Source organism: Lissotriton helveticus, chromosome 5_1 (assembly GCF_964261635.1).
Source record: "Lissotriton helveticus chromosome 5_1, aLisHel1.1, whole genome shotgun sequence".
NCBI classification, from domain to species: Eukaryota; Metazoa; Chordata; class Amphibia; order Caudata; family Salamandridae; genus Lissotriton; species Lissotriton helveticus.
The window spans coordinates 829063787-829087793 of NC_136065.1; the positions used below are offsets into that span (position 1 = coordinate 829063787).

At 42.2% G+C, this 24007-nt stretch overlaps 1 protein-coding gene across 1 annotated transcript in view; it reads left to right on the forward strand.

Annotated features, from left to right (window-relative positions):
• LDB3 (LIM domain binding 3) overlaps positions 1-24007 on the forward strand; it is a 432694-nt gene that overhangs the window by 336300 nt on the left and 72387 nt on the right. The window contains exon 11 of the mRNA XM_078643294.1: positions 13998-14298. Coding sequence (XP_078499420.1) covers positions 13998-14298 — 301 coding nt within the window. The remainder of the gene's footprint in view (positions 1-13997; positions 14299-24007) is intronic.

Consider the following 24007-nt stretch of genomic DNA (forward strand, 5'->3'; position numbering starts at 1 on the left):
TCCTCCTCCCCTAGCACTCACACAGGCAGAGTCCCGGAGGAGCCAGGTCTCATTACGGGCAGTATTATCCCTGCTCTTTAACCAATCCTGGCGCAGTGTCGATGTTAATGCTGCGCCAGGATTGGCTGAGTTACCGCGCAGAGGATGGTGGTGCCGCCGCGCGTGCCCTAGAATTGAAACTAGGCCCACCACGGGCACGAGGAGCGCTGCACAGAAACCCGCATCTCCAGCGCTGGGTGTCCCACAGCGTCAGCGAGGCCCTGAAGATTGCTGCGAGAGTGTCAGTGAGCAGCTCATGAAAGCTGCCCTGCAAGGTCACCAGAACAGTCTGAGGATGCCACCAGGATGAGTGACAGGGCAGCCGGCAAGCCCTGATATGGCACTTATAAGTTAACAAAGAAAGCCAATCTGTACTCCCTGCCTAAACTCTCTGAGTACCGGTAGAGCTGGGTGAGATCCTAGTCTCATGCTTTATAATGAGGGCGGGAGCTGTTAAGGAAAGCTGAAACTGGATGAGAGAGCGCTCTATGCCCCCTGGGGTTTGCCGCCGAGATGTTCTACTCGTCTCGGGCATGCTGTCGGACTCGGGGAGGAAGGAGGCCGAGATCAGGGAGCAACAGAGGAGGATAAAGAAGTTGGTGCAGTTCATGCACAATGACTCAGCAGACCTGCTGCCTTGGGACGGGCTGAAGAAACTGCGGACATCAAAGGACACTGTGAGCATTTACTAATTACATCCCTCCCTCACCCTTACTTTCACTTAGGAACATCCAATATATATAAATGTTGTGACTGGAGTGGGGAAAGGACGTGTTCAAGGTGCGTGAACAGTGACACGCAATGATTATTTATACAGAGAGAGAAGAGGTAGTAGCATCCTATGTGAAATGGGGGGAAATTACTCTTTCATTCGTTTTGCCCCCTCCCCCCGATTCTCTTTAGTGGGAGATTTACAACAGCAGCCCTTAACCCTAGAGGGAAGTACGACATGATTATTATATGTTTTAATTATAGTACTGCTGTGTCGAAGTTTTATTAAGCTTTTGTTTTTTATAATTTTGTGAAGTGTCTCCATCCATGTCGCAGCATAGCACTCAATTACGAATCTTTTACTTGCTTTGTGGGACACCGCATTATCTCATCAGTTTATTGAAATGCAGCCTAATCTCAAGCATACTAATGTATTCTTACTTACACATGAGTTTAATGAAACACCACTCGACTAGCAGGTGGCTTGACAGTACAAGGCAGCAAATTTGACATTCCAGTGCTTTGAGTCTCCGCCACATGGCATATTTTTCCACAGAAATTGTACAAAGTCCATAGGGGAAAACGGAAATGCTAATTTGTGACTATTTATAAACATCTCTAAAATGAGTTCCCACATTTTAGAATTAGCCTCGGTGAGTGATGCCTGTGTGAGTCCAGGGTGAGTGATGCCCGTGTGAGTGCAGGATGAGCAGTGTGCCTGTGTGAGTCCAGGGTGAGTGGTGTCTGTGTGAGTGCACGTTGAGCAGTGTGCCTGTGTGAGTCCAGGGTGAGTGATGTCTGTGTGAGTGCAGGTTGATCAGTGTGCCTGTGTGAGTCCAGAGTGAGTGATGTGGATGGGTGAATGTTGGCTTCGTGATGTGTCAGGGAAGGGTGAGTAATGGGTCTATGAGTTCAGGGTGACTGTGCCTATATGAATGCAGGGAGAGAGATGTATCTGTGCAAGCGCAAAGAGACTTGTCTGGCTACTCCCAGAGATGTATTCGCCAAGCCACCTCTTTCTCAAATGTGCTTGAGAATGCACCATTTGCCCACTTTTTTCAAAATGTTCTCGTGGGAGAACCCCCGAACCCCCCATAGGTGGTTCGGCCTCACTCGCTGCGCTCGCTCGCCACAGTGCAGTATTTACGCCTCACCACTTTCAAATGTCACCAGCCGCCACTGGCATTGCAATGCAACAGGACTCACATTTACGCGAGTTTGAGCTATTGGCGGAAATGACAATGCCATTTATTTATATGTCGGTTTTTGAAATATAAATAAAACACCTTGTCATTTACAATGCCAATAGCTTAAACTTGCTTAAATGCGAGACCTATTGCATTGCAAATCCTTGTTATTTATTGCTTTCTCTAAAGTGTAAGAATGTTACAGTGTTGTACTGAAATTTCAATATAATGTTAGCAACCAGGTAATATTATCCTATTAAATAAAGTAAGCTACTATACATGAGGCTACATAAGTATAGAAACGTAAAGAAGACTGTGGAGGCTATTACAGTTATAAAGTAGAAGTTGTGAGCTGAACTGACTCTAGCCACATGGGTTTCACTAAGGTCGCTGAAATAAAACGGTTTAGTAACAACATCATTGATCAATGTTTTGTGAGCACTGTATTAAATAACTAGCATTCAATGGATTAAATGCAATGCTACGGAGGAACAGAAGTGCTAACATTTAACAATCATTAAACTAGAGGCAATGATTGCCGGTTACAACCACAAATGAAGAAATATTACAATCGTGATGTTTACCCGAATAAGTTGGCGGGAATGGACGCATGCAAATAGGACCTAAAAGGCGAAGTGCATGGACAATCGAACTGGGAATCAAACGAAAAGTAACAAAAAGCCTCGGGGAAGCCATGTGTTTCTGTTGACCCCGAAAGAGGGGTGAGGGGCCAGCCATCAATCACAGCCAAGGGCTGTAGAGGGTTCGGCAAGTCTCGCACAATGTGCCTTTTCTCCTGGGGCAGTAGAAGGCGGGAGGAGAACAACATCCTGTAACTGCCCTTGGTTCCCCAGAACACAGGCGGCCTGTGGGGAGTCACTGAGCAGTGACTTGGGAGGGAAGGGGCCTGTCTCTCATATTCCATAGCTACATGAAGGGCCAGCTTCAGAGAGCGCGTGGGCGTTGGTCCTACTCAGAGGAAAACTAATCTGCTTGTATTTAAGATTTTAAGAAGCATATCTGCAGGGACCCGTCACTGAGCTAACAGAAAGCAATAGGATGCGATTAGTGGCTCCTTTAATACATTCTTTCGAAACAAGCTTTGGCAAAGCCAATAGGTCTCCGCAATGCTCGATGTGTTGGTGTTGTCAATGGGAATGTCTTTTAGCCATGCCTTTATAGCAGTAGTGCGATTACTGGAGATAGGTGGTGGCCATGTTTTCTTTTCCTTCCCTTGCAGTAGGCATGCTGCATCTTGCAACGCCATAGGGAGCAAACCAACCGTGTTTGATGTAGCCAGCAAATAGGAAGCCTAATAGATTTTCTATACCTACCTCCACAAATAATTACCTTGGTGATATATATTTTCAAGGTACGTAGATGTGGCATTAAGAGTATTACATCTTATACGTCCCTCAATGCACTTACCTCTCATTATTTTGTCCCTTTATATTATCTCAGCAATATTTTAATAGGTAAATATTCTAGGGGTCAATATTTAGTAGTACAATTAGCATGGAGAATAACAATTTGTCTTCTGTCCAAAAATGAAAAAAGGAAGACAGCAGTTCACATAGAATCATCTTGTCCTGCGATCTTGATAGACCATTTGTCAATGTAATTAGCATTTTTCTCCCCTATGCTTCTTTACCTTCAGATTTACGCCTAACCCCATTCAGTATGCTCTCTGAAGTGTATGTGACGCAACTGAACAAACTGACCAGTCTAATCATTAAAGAAAACCTGATACATCAATGCACACCAACACGGCTTAAGTCACTCATAAACATCAATGCACACCAACACGGCTTAAGTCACTCATAAAGACTATCTCTAAAAATAAAACCGATTATCCAACAGCCAGCCAGCAAGATGGTGCTTGGAGTTAAGCACTAGAGGATTACATCTGTCTAATCTGGAAATTAGAGATTCAAACTCTGACATAGATTACTCAGTTATTCATCCTTCTCAGCGCAATGATTGGTGCGAATAGTATTTTTAAAAATATTAACTATCTCCCTTGCACAATAATAATCAGGTAAAGAAAATTTAAATAGAAGTAAGGAAATAGAGGAAATCACTGGACCAAGCAGACACTTTGTTTTGTTGCGCAAACAAAAAACACTGCGTTACAACCACAACAGTTTATCATAAGGTTCTTCGCATATTTCTTTTATCTTTTTAACCTCTATATCACTCGCTCAGTTAGGTTCCCATTTAGATATGTGCAGATGATAGATAGCCCATCCTACTGTGAAAAAGGCCAGATATTGCAAACGCTTGTTGTATTTATTTGGGTAAATTGTTTTATCTTATTGAACATCTGGCTGCATAAAAACGTGTTTTATAAGCATAGGTGAGCGGCAGATGTGGGCAGGTTCACACAAAATGATGAAGTCAGGTAGTAGTTGCCAGGAAGTCAGAGGTGCACCTTCACAGGCAGGCAGAAAGAGTGGCAGGCATATGTAGGCAGGCACACACATAGTGATGCAGTCAGAGAGTTACAGGGAGAATCTGCCAGTCAAGCAGAATAGGGTGCAAGGACGCAGTACCAGCAGACAGACAGCCTCAGGGAAAGGTGGGTAGAAAACATCAGAGGGTGAGAAGATCTGAGCGAATACCGACATGCTGTCTCTCATTAGGATTTGGAGGGGATCTCAGCATCACCTGAGCATTTAAAATATAAAGCCCAACTCTTGAAGTCAACGAAGAAAATATCCCCAGGTATCCCATCAGGACCTGCTGCTTTGCCTGGCATGATACTTCTAATAGCACCCCTAGTCACCTCAAGGTCTGTGGTCAATTCAGTTGTGCAGCACCTCATTTCATACAAGTTAATAATTGGAGAGGCCTTCTCTTCTCCCGTGTCAGAAAGATCTGAAAAGTGCTTCCACCAGACCCTGGGGCTGTTTACTCTTGTTTATAACAGATTGCCAACTTCGCTCCCCATTGGCGACTAGTTCCCAGAATTTTTCTGCATCTTTTGTCTTCGCTGTTTTGTGAGTGCTATCCCAGAGTTGGGCATCCCAGGCTCGACAAGCCTGCAACTGTGCCTTTTTATTGTCAGTCCTCGTGTACCTAATGAGCTTGCCTTTGCCAGTTTTTTAACGCACGCAACAACTTAATTTTAGTGACCTTGAAATGTTTTTTAAACTAAGAGTTGCTGTGGTAGGGAATTGATTGGGACTTCCTATACTCTCTGACTTCACTGTAAAGAACCCTATGTATGTCAAGGATGTTTTGGTTCCTAGATTCGAGGTCATGTAACCTATCAATGGCTTCTGTAACAGTAGCAGGAGCCTTTTTTATGATTTTCAGTGTCCCAGGCTTACCTGAAACATTGTATGCAGGTCTCATGTTCCTGGACAGGGATATGTAAATGGTTTATCAAGCCCCCCATTGTGCAATGTAGGGCGTTATGACCACTGTCCTTCCTTGTGATCACAATCATATTTTTAACGCACTTCCACAGAGAGACAAAAACATAATTGATCCTGCTAGTGTGGCCCAGATGGGAAACATCACTTACAACGCAACTTTTACCACGCAATGCTTTTACATCGCAGCTTTTACAACGCAAACCATTACAACGCATTGCGCTGGGGGGCGCTCTAGGATAGGGAATATATTTAGTTTACTATCCAACACCTTCCCTACTATCCACGGGGACTGGAGTTGGAATAGTAAATTAAATAATTCACTATCCAGCGCCTCGAAGCACTATGCGTTGTAATGGTATGCGTTGTAAAACTCGCGTTGTAAAAGCATGCGATGTAAAAGCATGCGTTGTAATGTCGTACATCCGGCCCAGATGGTTGTATGTATGCAGGGCCTGGGAGTCTGATCTTGTACAACCATTATAGGCCCGAAGATCATCTGAGAGGGATACGGACATCAATCAATAGGGGGTGTCCGTACATCTTTTTACATATTGCACCTCCAAGGTGGAAATGCCCCATTCAGCATCCTCAGCCTCAGTGGGAGAGTCATTATAGATGTCTAGTCATTCAAAAGTTGTGTTGAAATCCCCATCAATGATCATAAGATCATGGGACTCAAAATAACCCCTATGCACCATAAAGTGCTTCATAGTTGGTGTTTCCCTGCCACCTCTAATCGCTCTTTTGTAGGTGTTATGGATATGGATTGGCGGTCTTGCCTTACACATAAGAGAGATAACCTGGATTTCAAGGGATGCCACGTCAAAAGTGCCTATATCACTAGGCAGTGAAGATCTCAGCCACGGGGTTAGGCCATGGGAAGGGTGGCTGGACCCTATTTAGCAAGCAAAGACACAAAAGGTTAAATAGCCCGACCTATACACAGGTTCCAAACACCATGCCTCCTGCAGGAGGAAAATGTCAAATTGATCTTTGAACTCGTCCCAATCTGGATCGGAAAGCTTATGAATATGCTTGCCACATTCCACTTATGTTACTAGTATCTAAGTCCATGCTTGGGTTCTAGTGCCAATCACTTGTGTAAGTCTCCTTGGGAATTGGCTGATAGTTCACACCCTCCTACCCTTCTTGTTCCAATAAACTTAACCTGTCCCCACACAATATTCCACAGGCCCTGTCAGGAAGTCAAAAGAGGGCATAAGACTATGTCAATCAACCATCGAGGTCCTCAGTTCTTCTCTTTTGTGCAAATTATTGGGGTGTACATTTGGGGCATGAGGGTTTAGCCCCTGAGCACTTTCCAATTGCATTTTTCCCTACTCTCCTGTGCTGAGCACTGACCCTGTGCTGTATCTTGAGTCAATAATGTTCCCTAACTCAGAAGACTGGCATCTGTTTTGTAGCTATGGTTGAGCGGAATATGAATTGGTTGTTCCTCCACAAGTTCACTGACCTCACCCACCACTGTATGTTCTGCTATTCCGAAATTTGATTTCAAAATGTCAAGAAATGATTCATTAATGAGTACAGATGTAGCCTGGCCCAAAGAAGGACCATTATCGCAGAAGCTATTAACCCTTTCACCCTCCTCCATACTCTGAGAAAAAGAACACATACGCCATTCATCAAAGTATGGAAATAACTGAATACCCAACTCATGAATAACCCCTACTAGAGCGGCCATAGGTTTTGTGAAAACCCTAGGTGAGGATGATTAGCCAACAGGGAGTACCTGAAGTTAGTAGTGACTTTGTCCCACACAGCACCTTAGGAACCTCTGTGAAGATAAGTGTATTGGCACATGCAGGTTGGTGCCTTGAAGTCCTAGGCATGTTAAATACTCACCCTTGGAGACAAATGGCGTTATCATCTGAAGGGAGTGCATTTTGAATTTGAGATGGGGAATAAAGGCATCCACTGCCTTACCTTTAAATCCAGCATCGGTCTGTACTCCCTTAAGGGCATTTTGAGTAGAACAAAATGGAATATCTCCTTTTTAGTGAAAAAGGACCTGCACTATAGCCCTTTTTGGCAAAAGCTTCAGTACTCTAGGAGAAATGCTTCCCTTTTCACCTTGTCTGCTGCATTGAACAAAAAAAACTCTGGAGGAATGAAATGAAAGTCTATTGTGAACCCGTTCCAGATCACTTGAAAGGCCCGATTGTCCTGAATGGAAGATTCCCACTCTTTCCACAAAGAACTTAAGTCTTCCCTCTACATGAAGCTCTTGGAATGCCTTATAGTTGGATTTTTGATTGCCCTGACTTTGATTTGTTGATCCAGGCTCCTGGGCGTTGTCAGAGGTAGAGGTCCCCTGGCGAAGCCTCCTGCTTCAAAAGGACAGAGCAACCCCCCATCAGCCCACCCCCTCCAGGAATTCAAAGGATTAGCCAAATGGCTTTCTAAACCTTGACTACTTTCCTCTGGAGGCCTGATTCACTGTGGCCAGCAGTTTTCTGTCCTCAGCCAATTTGTGGGAATAATATATCTAGCTGATACCAAATAACTGTGGACCCAACAAGGGAATCTCCGTGAGTAGAGTCTTTTGGGCAGCATCCGCTTTCAAAGGTCTCATCCACAGTTGACGGCGAACCACTGTTGCTGCCCCAGCAGCACAAGATGTTGCACTCAGGGAATCATAGGAGACATCTGAGTCCTTCAGTAAAGCCAGTTAACGTGGCTGCTCTCATTGCAAAGTTTGACACCGCAAAAGACCACTTCAATACGAGGACCACCTTTCTATCCACCTGGTCTGCAGGGGTAGCATCCTCAGAAATGGTAGCATACTCTGTTGCCAGTCCTAGCATCAGGGAATCTACTTTCACCATCGAAGGGCATTTCTCCAAAAAACCCTCAATGGAGTATGAGTGTGCACTTCCTAACTAAACTCAAGAGCCGGTCAGAAAGCATGCTCCCCTGAAAGCATGACTTGAAAGATAAAGCCAGCCCACCACTCTCCCAACCAGCATACCGAGCGCAGCACTCTGTTGGCCAGCTTCACAATCATTGGGTGGAGGAAAAACAGACAGCATGTGTGGTAAGCACCAATTGATATCGCTTACACTTCAAGCGTTGGCCCCACTTGGCAGGGCCTCTTACAAGCAGTGAAAGTCCACAGCATTAACCACATTTTACAAGGCACAGTGAAATTCCTAATATGACAAAAACAAACGTATAGCTCTTATCTGCTGTTTGGTGTCTCATCCATGTATAAAAATACGACGGGATTTGAGGTGGGTGCTCTAGCTTTTTATGTCCGATGACAGGAAGTAGGCTGGTCGCCATATTGGGAGGATGGGAAATGATGTTTTTTAAGCTTGGTGGCCTACCTGGTGAGAGGAGCTGATGCTCAATAGGTAGACTGTTACAGGGCAGAGGTATGAGGAGGTAATGTAAAGAAGCATTCCCTTCCAGTATCTGCAACCAAGATCCAGCACTCACACAAATGTGAGAGTGTAATGGCTCTTTTGACCTAGTAATTCTTTCCCTATATACTCACTGTTCATCCCCTTGCATTTCTATTCACTGCCTCCCTTTGCATCCTCACCTACCTTCCACATACAATTCAGCCGCTCACACTTTATGTTCCTTCTTAGTCACCACTCCTCCCCCTGTGTTTGTCTGTAATTGCTGTTTCTCTCCTACCTATCCCAAAATGCACCCTTTTGTTATGTATTTCTCACCCCTTGAAATGCATACCCTCTAACAGCAATTACACCATTGTTGAGTACCACCATCATATCTACTCAGTGCTTTATTTGCAAATGAATAAGTGCTGGGGCATACATCTTTGCTCGGATGCCTGCTGAGGGTGCTATTGGAGGTTGGAAAGTTGAACAGTAAGGCTTTATAGTCTTGATTTCACCTCATACATCTTGAGTCCACAAGACACTCCCTGCCCCTTACCGCACTCTTGCAAGTTACTGTTCATCTCTGCTTTCTTCCTCTGTCACTGTTTTTCTTTCTTTCTCTTGCTCCATTTCCTCCCCTTTGTGTTTTCATCTCTCTTACTCTGAATCAAAGTTTGTTGGGGAAAATAGGTGCTGGATCCCCAAAATGAGTGTCCGTGGTCCGCTCCTGCAACCACCGGCTCAAATTTAGCATTGTACTCACCCTCTTTTGACTTTCATTTCTATTCACTTTCACCCTATCATCTTATCCTGCTTCCCTTTTACCTTTCAGCCCCTCCTGTTTTTCATTTTCCATCTTCACCCATATTCTTCTCTTTGCTTCTAATTATTTCTACTCTCCTACCTTCCCCTTACTGACCTTTTTCTTCCCATTAATTTCCCTGACTAGTCACTTACGCTTCAGGAAATGACGTTTTAATGCTATGACATAGTTTACCTGTTCTCTGTAATATTGAAATCTTTCCTTCACGGAGTTCTAAGTGCAGCATAACGATACACTTATATTGAGTGCACTTTATAAGTAAATATATACCTTATTTCATTAATAATGATGTAGATAGAAGTGAACATGATAATGGGGGTGGTAGTGATGATAACAGTGGTGATAGTAATGATGGTGGTGGTAATGGAGGTGGCGGTTGTGGTGAGAATAGTTGTGATAATTGTGGTGGTGCTTATGATTCACATTCAAGTCCTAACAAAAATAATAAAGAAAGCCTATTGCTGAAATTAAATAACAAAATGGATTACATTCTGTATACAATGCACGTATGAGCTAAAGAACTAAAGGCCAGATGTACTATCATTAGGAATACCTACTTCCTAATTGCAATTCTCTCCGAATCGCAATTAGTAAATTGGTATTCTTAATATATGAGTCTCTTTTGAGTTTTATTAGAGATTCCCAGTGGATCGCAAATAGACCTACATCATGCATATTAATGAGGTAGATCGCAATTTGCGACCCATTAGGAAATGCAGCCATCAAAAGGATGGTGGCCTGCTAAGGTCAGCAGACCACCCTGTCTGTGACTGCTTTTTAATAATCAATTTTTTTTTGTTTAAATGCAGCCCATTTTCCTCAAAGGAAAATTGGATGCGTTTAAAAACAAAACTGAGTTTATCTTTTTTTTTAACTGAGTTAAAAAGAAAACTGAATTTTTTTAAGAGCAGGCAGCGGTCCATGGGACCACTGCCTGCTCTTAAAAATATTTGTTTGCTATTCTTAAAGGGGGAGGGATCCATTTGTGAATGGGTTACTGCCTCCTTCAAGGAGGCAGTAAAATATGAATATTTTCCAACCGTAATTCGGTCACAAAACATTCATACATCGCATTCAGATTCAGTATTTGTAAGGGATACATAAACACGCACCTTTCAAATAGTAAATCGCAAACACAAATTGTGATTCAGTAACGTGTTACTGAATCCCAATTTGTATTTTGTAGATTTGTAAAAGCATTTTTGTGGTTGGAAACGGCTCAATAGGCTCTTTCCGATCGCAAAAATGCATTGCAATGGAAGCACTCCTTAGGAGAATAAGTGATATGCTAACCAGCCAAGAGCATGAAGGGAGAGAGTGAATACTCCTCTGGGTGACGTTGAAGCCCCTCTATTTTTAAGAATTGGTAGCAAAAAGTCATGCAGGCAGTGACACTGTCTGAAGGCAAAGTTAAAATCCTTTCCACAGGTGATTGTAATTTGAACTAGAATCAATGGCAACTGCACATGTAAAATCCGGATCCTGATTCACAAAGTAGCATATCATGTTTTAATGTGATAAGTGCTCAAGAGGTACCTGGGTGTGGGTGTTGCCAGGGCAGTGGCAGATAGATAGGCAGTGCCTACATTTTATAATGAACCACAAATTGAAGGTAACTACTCCGTTTCCATCGCTGACATACCCCTCTGACGGCCAGATGGGGTGAGTCACATGCAAGGATGAGAGGTAGGGGTTTGATGGAATAGATTTTGTCTATTCATTTTAAAAAGATCAGGCATTAGAGCAATATGCATGTACAGAATGGTTGCTTGAAACAAATTTCCCTTTGGTTGATGAAGCACAAATTAAGCAAATTGTTTTATAAATAACTTGATTCATACAATTATGATTTCGGTATAATGGAGGGTTACTCTTGATACAGAATCTGATACAGCCACCGGGCTAATGGGGATTCTGCAGGACCATCCTCTACATATGGCCTGAGATTTTGGGTCACCAGGTCAAAATCACCACCCCTCCCCTCATCAGAAAGAGTTCTCCTCCTCAAGCCAGTTCATGGTGACATGATGATGAAAGCGAAGAGTGGTAATCAATTTCACTCAAGCAACTGATTTCTTGGGTGATCAGTTATGTGTGAAGATCTATCTGATCATGTCCTGACATAGCCAGTTGGATGGATGTGGAAGGTCCACAGATCTTCATCAACCTTAACGTTGTGTTTGCCGGGGAGATGCTGAGTATTCAGCACTGTCTCTAATGATCACAGCAGCTGTAGCCAACTTGCCCATCGTTCAATGTAGATCTAGTGTAAATCACTATTTTTTGGCACTACTGGAAGTTGGATACATAGTTTAGTTTAGCTGCATATTTTGTGTGACACAATATACAAATAAATGCATGGGTTTTGCAATATACGGGCTGAATGATTCTACAGCATTCATATAGGTTACCAAAGTAAAAAATACCTCAGAGTGGCTTTCATTGGGACATGTCTGTATCAGGCCATTCACAGCTGTGAAGTGTTCAGAAGTTACTCACAGTCGTAAGATCACAACGAGAGAGGTAGGAGAAAAAGCTCTTTCCCACAGTCTCCTAATCCAATACCAGAATCACACACTAAGGCAGGGCAAGTCTCTGATTCACACCCTTAGATCCCTGTAAACTGATCTCCTAATCCTGGATTGTCTACTATTCCCCTGTATGGAGACGTGTTGTTTATGGACGTAAGAGGCCTCACCCATATAACTGTGGCATGCTTCATCATTGGCCAGTCCACCCTGCAAGGTTAAGGTTATACTAACCTGATGGTCTCAACCTTAACACAAAGAAACTTTCATTGGAAAGGGAGCTCAGAATAAATTATGTCCTGGTGAAAGTAGGGAACCAGATGTAAATAGATTAAAACTGCCTCTGTGCCAATCCAGGATATGTCTTTCATTAATTGGATTGCACAGGGTAGTATTAAAACTAGTTGCTCCAATTTCCAGAGCAACCTAGGAGGGGTGTTAGGAACTTCTTAAGATTCACCACACCCCTACAGCAATTGTTGTCAGCATGTTTCGGCCTGACGCTTTACCAGGTCAACGTATCCGTAATTCACAATTAGTCATCTAAAATTATTGACGTCACAACAGTAACATGCAGCCGTTTATAAACTGAATGTGGGAGCAACTGACCACCAGTAGAGTGCTGTGAGGTCTCTGAGGTTTGTGAGGTTGAGTTCACATGATCCTAGTGTTTTACTTCAAAGAGCAGGTAGGTCCCCATACACCTAATTTGATGTACGTTAAGTTACTCATATAGATTATCTGTTTAGTTAAGGTCCAAGATAATCCAGGTCCGTGCTGCTTATATCTCTCGGAACAATATAAGAAGATTTACTCTAACAAAGGTAGCTTGTGAAGGACTGTTTTAATTGCTCCTCATTTCTTCACCAAAACTGAAGTGGTGGGTCCCTAAACTGGTAGGCCACAGGGTTATGGACCAGGAATAGGAAGAGAATCCATCAACAACCGTCTAAGTCAACATCCAGATATTCATGATGATTGGGCATTTGTCATCATAGTTGAGCTATTACTTTGCACCTCTGGTAGTTTAAGAATGGCCAGAGCATCAGTTCAGAGAGTGTAGTTCTAAAGTTACACATCTAATGAACAGATCATGTGGTATAGGATATTTGTTATGGGATATATGTTTAATAGAATATAGGAAAAATAATGACAACCCTTGGTACCGCTGATCGAAAGATGGCCTGGAAATTCACATTGAAATGATTGAGACAATACAAGTAGGAAAATACCAGGAAAAGCCTCTGCCACAAATCACACTCGGGAAGTTCAGAACATCACAGTGACACCAAGTTGTATTTCGATATGTCACAACAAAGAACTTCTGCAAAAGGGCATTACAAATTTCAGCCTGTCAGTGTCTTCTTTATAGTCACAAACAAATTAAACAAATGAATGAATTAGGGGTTGAGGTTTTCCATGAAAGAACATTAGAGCTATTCTGTGGCCTCATAGTGGTGGAAGGATACGAAGCAATCTTTAAAGGTATGACTACGTCAAACTAGCCAGTGATATTAGCGATAGACCATCCTGAGTACGTTCAGGTCCAGAAACAATACCAGTGCCACAGAACGTCTACGGTGATTTATGTAATGACCTATGATAATTTTGTGGGGTTGATAATAGAGAGGTTGCCAGTGGCATTATAGTTTTGTATTGCAAAACGTTTTTTGTTAGATAGTTTATGAAACCCCTTTTCAATGTGTTTTGCAGAATATTTGCATTAAAAGGTTAAGGAAAAATGCTGTTAACCAATACATGATTGCCGCACAAATCACTATCAAGCTTTATCCAATTATACCCTTTGTGGCTATGCTTTTTACCCCTGTGAAATAGGTTTTCAACAAGTACATCTGAACCAAAAACCATATTAATTTTCTGACACATGTAAAGCTCAATATTTCCAAGCATAGGACTCTGTTAACGTTTCTGTTTGTGCTTTTTAATGCATCAAACAGTTGCTGCCCCAGCTCCTGCCCCTGCACCAGTGATCCAGGAGCCCTCCAGCCGACCTCCTTGGATCACCGACGATTCCTTCTCCCAGAAGTTTTCACCTAACAAGACCACCACCTCTGTGACTAAGCAAATCCTGCCCAAGGCGGCTCCACCACCCGCTCCTGTCATCAACACTCCTGTCTACTCTCCTCCTGCACCAAGTCATGGTGCCCCCCCACCACCAAGGGGGCTCATCCAAAGAGCAGAGCGCTGCCCTGCCAGCAGCAGGACCCCACTTTGCGGACACTGCAACAGCATTATCCGGTAAGTCTAGCAGTCTCTTCAGCATTGCCATGGTTACTATATTAACATGAGGTCCATATATGTTGAATCGAGCAAAATGCTTACAAACACCTATTTGTTTTTCAAATCTATCTTTTTATATTAAAAAATGCATAAAGTATCACCTTAGCTTTATCTCATTTCAAAACTATGCACCCACACAGATATCTATCCAACTTTCCATGTAAACCAATGGTAACATGTTAATTACTAATTTATATACTCCATTTTGGATATTTAAATCAGTAGGATGCATAGATAGTCCGAAAATACTCACTGTATATCTCTCAGTCCTTACTCTGGCCATTCCCATCTTCTAGTTTCAGTCTATTTCCTGGCTTCTCCAGTTAACCAGTATAATATGTTGTCAGGTATTTCCTGGGTGTATACACAGGGTGTCTCCTGAACAGGATCATATTTACCATGCACAGTCTAATGTAATACTGACGCACCTCTTGGTGCCCCCCCCTGAAATTCATACATACACTGACTTAAGTGCTCTGAAGCCATGAGGATCTTTTCATCTGCCCTAAATCACAAGCCAGTTTTTCTTCTCGTGTCCCGGAAGAATAGGACTACCATGGTAGTGTAGGGTCAGGGCCTTGCCAGGTCAACAAAGGTCACGCCGAGCAGTATGTAAAGTCACTTAAAGTGTGCGCAGAGTATGGACTTAGGTAGAAGTAAACTGTAGCCAGGTTCACTGAAAGAGTATGGACTCAGGTAGAAGTAAACTGTAGCCAGGGTCACTGAAAGAGTATGGACTCAGGTAGAAGTAAACTGTAGCCAGGGTCACTGACTAAATTATACAGTAAAATTATGTAATTTATGCTAAATAGCGTAATGCATTTTGTTGTAAAGGTTCCGTTGCATTAGTATTCTATCTGTTCAACACAATGCAACAAAGGTGGGAAAGATGACCTTTAAAGTTTACAAAGAAACTGCTACTGCTAAGCAACACATTTGTTTTTTTTGGTAACATTTGATTCATTGGAGCTAGAAACCAAATGTTATTAAAATCTGAAATGTGTGCAGCAGAAGTTCCAGTATGAGGCAAATGGACAAGTCAATGATCTTTACGTAAAAAATGCTGCAACAGTGCTGACTATATCATTCGTTCACAGTGATTAAAAGCAATGGTATGCAATAGACATCCATAGGTGTTCAATTGCCCTGATGGAATATGCTTGCAATTGCAGTGTGTGAGGGTAATAAGCTATTTCTAATACACCACACTTTGTATTTATGATCTCATTAAAGCTACATGCTTTCGCTGTGCTCCCTTAAAAAGAGTAGCAGAAGGGCAAGACAAATCCATTGATAGCTAAATGACTCCTTTAGAAGCAGCCTGGTGTTTTTGTACCATATAATTATGAACCACAAAGCTCAGAGTCTTAGAGTCTTATTTCATGAGATACGAAGTGCACAGCTCTATCAGACCAATTGGGATATACAATATTAAGGCTTCACTGGGATTCTCCAAATGTTCAGGCAAATCTGTGCATTAAAGACATTGAGCTCAAACTCAAGTGCACTTGAAATAGTGATATAAACCAGGTACTTCACTGCCACACGAACACAAAGTATGTGTTTGCTTCTAGATTTCTTATATGAAAGTCATCCCTTCTATAAGATGAAAAAGTTGATTGTGACAGGTCTTCTCGCTTCCCTCACGCAAATTGACCATATTAGCTCATATCAGGTCATCCTCTTTATGCAAATAGATTTTGACGGCTCAGTGGAGATTCCCTGGGTTTTGGACAGTACATGAGGTGAAGCGTACATATACTCTTACCACTCTAACTGGATTCTAAGGGCCTTCCTCTTTGCTTTAGATGTGGCATTTTTGCACTTAAGTACAAGGGAATGTGTTTCCCTTTGTCTCTATGTCCTGATCATGACTTATGATCGTTCTTTAGAATCAGCAAAGTATGCAGCTAGTTTCTAGAAGTTGCTGTCAGAGAGTTAACTTCTGTGGAGTTCAGGTTTAGCCCACGATACTTGCATTAAGGTGTGTTCCAATTCGAAAGATTCAGCATGGAAGGTGTGTTGGAGGTATTGCTCTCTAAAAACAGTTTATGCCAATGTACTAAATATTTAGTCCTGTCTTGGATGTTATTGCAGTCAATCCCCTCTCACAGATCCTCCAAAATAGTAGGCTTGTTGATTAGCCCAAATGGTGAAGTGAGTTAATTTTATCTGCTTTCATGGGGAGCCATTTTACCCCTTTATTGCTTGTCTGGCATTGGAATGCTTTCTAAAGGTAGAGAAAGCTGGACTCGGTCATCTTATTTTGGTCTGGTCCAAGTTTAGGACACTATAATACCCTTTCAGTCCTGTGAGTGAAGTCCATTTCCTCAGAGAAAAATACATGGATATCGCCTGGGGTGCCTTATCACGAGACGAGAGTAGCTTCTCAATTCTGCTGAGAAACAATGGAAACTCACCTTAAATCTAGAAACAAATATGGCTGTCTTTTCTTAATGGTACTTAGGCTCAGTCTGTGTTTGTTCTGGCAATAAAGGAAAACATCTTGAGAATGATCAAGGTTGCATAAACAAAACATATCTTGCTCACAAATGGTCTCCATTTTGAACTTCATCCTAGACATGAATATGGGCAGGGCTGATTGGGAAGTATAAGCTGCATTGCACTCTTGGTGCTGTCCAGTGTCTCTCAGAATCCGTACAAGTGTCTTGTGCCCCGTGCACATCAAGAGCTGAAGGTGAAGTAGAAAGAACAGGAGGTTATCAATGGGTATCGAAAATCTCTTTCAGTCCCTTCATAAAATTACTTCTTTCAATGAAATATCCTATGATAGCAGGAATAGTGAAAAAAAGATGTGCTCAGTATGTGCATTGGTGGCACGGGCATTCACTTTTTAGGATTAGTACTTATTTTTGATCATTCGACTTTGACCCAAAGCAAAAACGAGAAAGGCAGAACATGGGAAAATAAAGAAGAGAAAAACAGTAGTGGAGGGAGAAAGCAGGGATGAAAAATAACCTGCAAGAGTGAAATAGACACAACTGTAGAGTGGTTGAGCAAAGAAGCATGATAGGGAATCAAAACTGGACTTTGTATTAACCAACCCTGGCATTCGGCAGCATTATTTCAGTGGAAATTGCATAAAAACCAGCAAGTGAGACGTAAACAATGCAAATTCATTTTAAGTAACTAAGTGAACAGTAGTCTAAATGGAAAAATCTTTTTTCCCTAGGGAGGTGGTTCGAATAGTAAATAACACATTTAAGGCCATTTCTAGGGTGCACTGCCCTCACTGACCCTAACTGCATCTGGGGAATCAATTCCCCATCTACACACGCCTCAGGCTGCTGTTTCCTGGGGGGCAGGCCTCCTACTACCATCCTCAAAAGCGCCTCTGCTATCCTGCAGTGCGGGACGTGCGTGGGCAAAGCCTGAGCCAAGGGCAAGCCCGTCTGCACCAAGAAGAGACAGGGCAGGGCCACACCCCTTGGCTCTTAGACAGGACTCTGTTGGTCTCCCCTGAAAGTGCTAAGTGGACACTCAGTTGGGTTTTACTGCATCTCAACTGTTGTTTTTGCTGCCTTTTATTTATCTCGGCAGAGGCAGAACTGAACCTGTTTGCTTCTGGGATCAGATCAAGGTTTGCTGGAAGACTGGTGTAGGCCTGAGTGGCTAGCACTGCTACTTTTGACTGATAGAGGGCTTTTATCACTGTGTCTTCTTTTTTCTTTGTGTTATTTTTCTGGAACACCTTATGCTGCAGGCTCCCGTTTTCAGTGGTGCGAAGTGGGTCTCTGGGATTGGCTTGCCTACCTTGTGATGAGACGGGGAAAATGAAGGGGGGTTTGCACAATTTGGTCGATAAACAACCCAGGGCCAGCTATTCTGTCCTTTATCACCTCTACACTGCCGTAGGAACCCTCATAGTGGAGATTATCCCTGCAGAAGAGGAATTAGATGCCATCAAGAGCACTTCCAACGTAGTAACGAGGCAGGATTCATTGGGGTCTATCACTGGTTCACTACATCCCTTCTAATTCTCCCCTTTAGCCCCTTGGGGACAGTACAACTCAGCCCGAGAAGCAGAGTTTGAGGCTTCTCTTTCGTTCCTCTCTGGTCTATCAGCTGGTTCTTCCACTCAGTCTTGTCCTTTGTGGTCCTCCGTAAAGGATTTGTCACTGGCAGTGTAGTGTAGTTCCTATCTTCCCAATAGGCTCTGCGCATTGGAATAATACCTACAGCAGTAAAGGCCTAGGCCAGACGTTAACTAGGTCTACTACTGTCGATACTAGACTTAAGTTTTGGGTTTGCCAGCGTAGCTCAGAGTTCGCTAGAAACTTTCTCGAATGTTCAGGAAAGAATTAACTCCCCTGATTAGACAAGAAGGGATTTAGTTTCTGACAACCATAGAACATGACAACTTTGCTCTCCCCTAATCAAGAGTGTATCTCCAGAGTCGTGTGAGCACAAGGCAATTATTTTACTCAGTCAGTACGTGCATTCTTAGTCTCATCAGATTGTAGAGAAAAGGAAGAGACGGGCGTGTTCAATAAAAAGGTGTTATTTATTGATCAGTCTCTTTTCTCGTACAAGAGAAATGGATCGATATTATTGCAATACTTATAGTTAAGTAAAGTGCATACATTATAAGCAATAGTATAAAATAATACTGTAAAAACATTGATATGGTTTCTGAGCCATATGATGTTTAAAATGATTAAAATATATTTACATACACATATACATTTGACTAAACGTACTCAACTGGTGTTTCTAAATACGCCTACCCTGTGTACCTGACCTAAGTCTAATGCGTGGGCGGGAATAGAAAGTTACAGTTTAAGTTAAGTTTGTTTTTGCCAAGTGAATAACTAAAGAATTCTCTGTGAGGGGTTATTCAGTTCTGTACCTGGAAGTTAGGATGAATGAGGAATGGTATCTCTTTCTCTGCTCTCGATATTCCAGGCTGCCTGCGAGGGCTGCCCGAAAGCGCCGGTGCTGGGTCTCTCGGCAGGAGATAGCAGCGCGTCTCTCAGCGCGTCAGGAAGGCGGGGCTGCTGCCAGCGGGGTCTGCTCTGCTTCTGGGCTTCGGCAAGTATGGCTGCTCCGTCTCGTCACCACGCGTGTCTTTGCATAGGGCAAGATCGGCAATATTTATACCTTAAAGGTGCCGAGATTGACGTAAGGATGGACATAGATACGTCAATAAAGATGTCATACGACTTGCTCGTTAGCACATTCTTTTACTGAAGTTCTCTGTGAAATCAAAACAATGGCCGCACGGATTTTCCAGGTTGTCATAGGTTTGATTTGTTATGAGAACGTCGTATGCCTTATCAGGGGCTGGAGGAATGTCGCTTGTCTAATTAGATCTCAAGCGTTATGACCTAATCAGATAACACGTTCCTGTGCCGTAGTGTGACTGCGTCAGATAACGGTATCTGCATCATGGGGGCTTTTCTTGCCTCATGGGCTGACTGTTAGTTAACTTGATAGTTAGTTTAACCAGAATAGGGTCAGGAATAGGGGGATCGATTCAGAACCTATAGGAATACATGACACCCACTCCACGCTAACTATGGTCATATTTACTAATCTATGCATAGTATAACATAGTACAACATACTATAGAGTATAGTGTATACCTCACCACCCCAAAATACATAAATGCATTTTGAAATTTTCAAATATACTGAAAAATTGCAGTCATATATATTGTATGCACTTAAGCTATGAATTAAACGCTAAAGTAAACACGCATTTGTAGACATTATTGCTCATTTGGTATATGAGAAATACACATGAAATGGCTCTTAATATGGCTATACAGAAAGAAAGTTTGAGACCATTTCATCACATAATAAAATATTTGTGAACATACCAGCGGGCAACTAAAGTTTATAAAGTATCTAAAAATAGAAATCTTAGTTCTCTAGGAATAGTTTCTTACTTTAAGCAGAAGATAAGTGTCCCGAAAATTTTGTAAAAAAGAATTTGGGGCTGCTAAAAAATTGTTGTCCGCGAACTGGTGGGAAAAATTGTTCATGTGACTTTATTTTTAAAGTTGAAGGCCGAATTCAGGGAACGCCGTGTGCGAGCTTGCTCAAAAGTCTCTATTTCTGTTCTGGAGAGAACATCATATCATTAAGGCTTTCGAAAAAACTGTCAACAGCTTCATGGGAAAGTTCCACTAAATCGGAAATAGGTGTAACCATGCATTCGTGCGCATGATTGCCTCCATTGACATTCTGATTCGCATTGCTGACAGAAGGTCGTACCTGATCGATGCTGCTTTCATCTTGAACTTCACTACTCTTCAATCGTAGTGGTGAAGATTCCACGAATGCCGTCATCAGGATTGGCAGCCTTTGAGGGCAGCACAAAGCGTGAACCTTGGTAGGAACCAACAATGTATCTGCATCCACTGGCGCATCCGATTGTAGCGTCAGACAGGTGTCTAACACGCATTCTTCTCCGCATAGCAGACACCTCAATACAGGTAAAACACATCTTTGCCACATTGGTCGAAATGATAGAAACCAAGTCATGTTCAGGTCTCTAAGCCGGGAGAGTCCCAGGATTTTTGATATCCGGTCCCGGTATCCAATGGCTAGGATTGTTTCTTCCATTGTCGCGAGAGTTTGATCTGTGACATGGGTTGCCATAACGAAAAATAAGGACTAAGAATAGGATTCCTGCAATTAGTCCCAGGATCAGGGGAAGTCCGCCAAAAATCGAATGGACGAAATCTGGAAAAATACCCAGTATGGCTTTGAATGGTGTTAATGCCATCGAAAATACTGTCTTAAATACCTTTGAGACCCCAGTGGTATCAGAAATATTTAAGATTTCGCTCAGGATTTCCGCGAAATGTACGGGGGAATTAGTCGATAATAATGTATGTATCTCTGCAGTCGTCCTTGCGACTTGTAGATCATACGTTTCTTTTGATGACGTGAGCCTTTTAGGCGTCTGAAGAAGCACTGTTTTCATTCTGCTTAAAGTATCTATTCGAATAGAAGTAATTTTCAAATTGGGCCATGCCCTTGCCTCCCTGTCTGGAAAGGAGCTGGGGAACAAAGAACGTCCACAGCACTTGACCTTCGCAGTCGTAGTGACTAGATAAGGAGTCCCGGGCATAAGACTACAACATTTGCGGTCTACAATAAGAATGTAACTCCCATTATAGAGTCTTTGAAAGAATGGTTCTATTTCAGTTGCAGGTGCGCCTTGCTGGTGACATGAAAGGTTGTATGAATTCCCTTCACAGGCTCCATGCAAACTAATTCCGTTACACAGAAGCGTGCCGCTTAGTGACATGGCACAATTGTTGCCACTAAGAAACACTTTCTGTCCTTTATTACTGACACATGCATGTGAATAGGGCAGGTTCCAAGTTGTTTTAAGGTACCCCTTCCCCAATTTCTCGTACATGCCAGCCTGTATATATTTTTGGCAGTATTGAAACCTGAAGGTTGAGATTGGAATATTTATGATTCCGTGGATTATCCATTCACTGACAGGTCGTTCTGACATTGTCATTGGTAATCTTTCTAGTTTTTCAATGCTCAAGATTGTATAATCAGCACCCTTTTGCGCCATACCGATTTGTCTATCAGTAAGGTTAAAGATTTGGAATAGTGACGTTGTGTTGATTAAACGCCAAGGCACATAGCCTAAACGCAGATTTTGTAACGTCCAGCCAAGCTGTACAATAGAACGCAATTGTGACTGACCATGTTGTAATAACAGTAAGTCTTGCGATAATATATCGATTGCTGAAGACACAATGCTGTCCAATGAAAAAATTCTGGAGGACAGAGTCATTAACCCATTGTCCACTACAGAAAGTGATTTTTCCAAATTAATACGGTCAATTTCCCGTATTCTCTCTGCTGTTTCAATTTGATTAACCTTCCAGGCCTCATTGTATGCTGCATATACAGAGGCTGCTATGAAACGCTTTTGACGCTGTTTGCGTGGTCCCATTATGAAATCACGCAAGTCAGCACCATCAGTAAGTAAAGTTAGGTGTTGCTTAATTTCAGGCAGTGTGGAAGTTTGTAGCCACTGAAGGCATAATTTGCCCACACTGTAGGTTGTTATTATCCCTGGGTGATGTCTTTGGGGATATCTAGGGTCTGGCCTGGTCATTTTGAACCCCTGTGTTTTATTCAGGAATCTGTCTTGACAGTTATTTGTATCTGTGGGCCAGATTAACCATTGTTTCCAATCAGGATGTGTTCTGTTTTGGTTTAATATATGGTTTACGTCTATCTCTTCATCCGTATCAGAGCTATTGCTAAACATTGTTGGCTTTGTAATAGACGGTTTATTTAAATCTTTGATTTTGGCTAGGCCAAGACAGGTGGTTTGTTGAACAGTGTCATTTAAAAATATCATTTGTTCTGGGATCATGCAAGCTCTAAACAAAGCTTCTAAACCCTGTACTTGCCATTCTTTTGTACCCCAAACACTTTTCAAATCAACATTTTTGTCCCAATAATCAAATCCAAAAGTATTCATTTCTTCGAAGAATGAATCTGAATATATCAACTTTGTGTTGGTTATCATGGTTTTCATCCCTGTCTTGTTTGACAATTTAAAATAGAATGTTTCAGCATTACTTGTGTTAAAACCTGAAAAATATGAATATTTGTCGTAAACGGTTCTTGAGCTCCCTTTTGGAGGTGTTGCACAATGTTCCCATTGATTATAATTTAAAACATTTCTAGGTTGTGCAGATTTATGTAAAAAATGGTTACCATAGTGGTTATAGCAATACATACTATCATAATTTGTAGAACCTTGCAAATAATCATGTTTTGTAAATTTAGCAGACATTACTAAGTCAGACATCATGTTATTAATGCTTTCGAAGTCCCAATCATCAGCAAATGAGTTTGGTTTTGCAAAGTCACTCAAGGAGATCTTGATTTGGTGTGGATATTTCAGGATCTCGACCGGACCATAAATTTCATAGTCAGTGTTGTCCCAGGCTACCCCACCAGGTATAGGATTGGCTGTGAAGTTGGCTGAAGAAAGTTCTCTTTTCTCGACGTGTGAAGATGTGTGTGGTTTGAGGACCAAGTTGATGTTCTGACTTGCTGTGTCCATTTTAGCATATTTTCCCTCAATGAAGCGTCCCAAAGTTAATACCATGATGAGCCAAAGTATGAGGATAAATGCACCAAAACCCACCCAAAATTCAATCCATGGAGAAATCAGATATGTTTCTTTCAGTTGGTTCAAAAGTTCCTTAGCTTTGTCTTTAAAGGATTTTGATGATGGCTGTGTCTTTGATTCACTGAGGCTTTCAGAGGAATCATCGAAGTTGATGAAGTAGCCGGATGCAGTTCTGTCAATTGTTCCAATTGCTTCAGGATTTTTGTTTCTTGAATTGTCACCTGGTACTTCATTATAGATTGGTGTGTCTCTGCTAAATGTTTTTATTTGGGTTTTCAGAGATCTGAGTTCTATTGCATTGTTGCATAGTCCTTGTTGTTCTTCTGTAGGCGTTTCGAATGTGATGAGCCTCTTTGTTAGGACCTCTGTACTGGTAGCAAACCTTGGTGTTCTGCTACTTATTGGGAGTCCACTTGGCCTACTGTTTGTTATCGGCCACATGTTGTGGTTTTACCAGGTCGATGGATACAACTCGGTTCTCCTTTTTACCAGCAAGTGGCGGTAGTACAACTGATCTTGT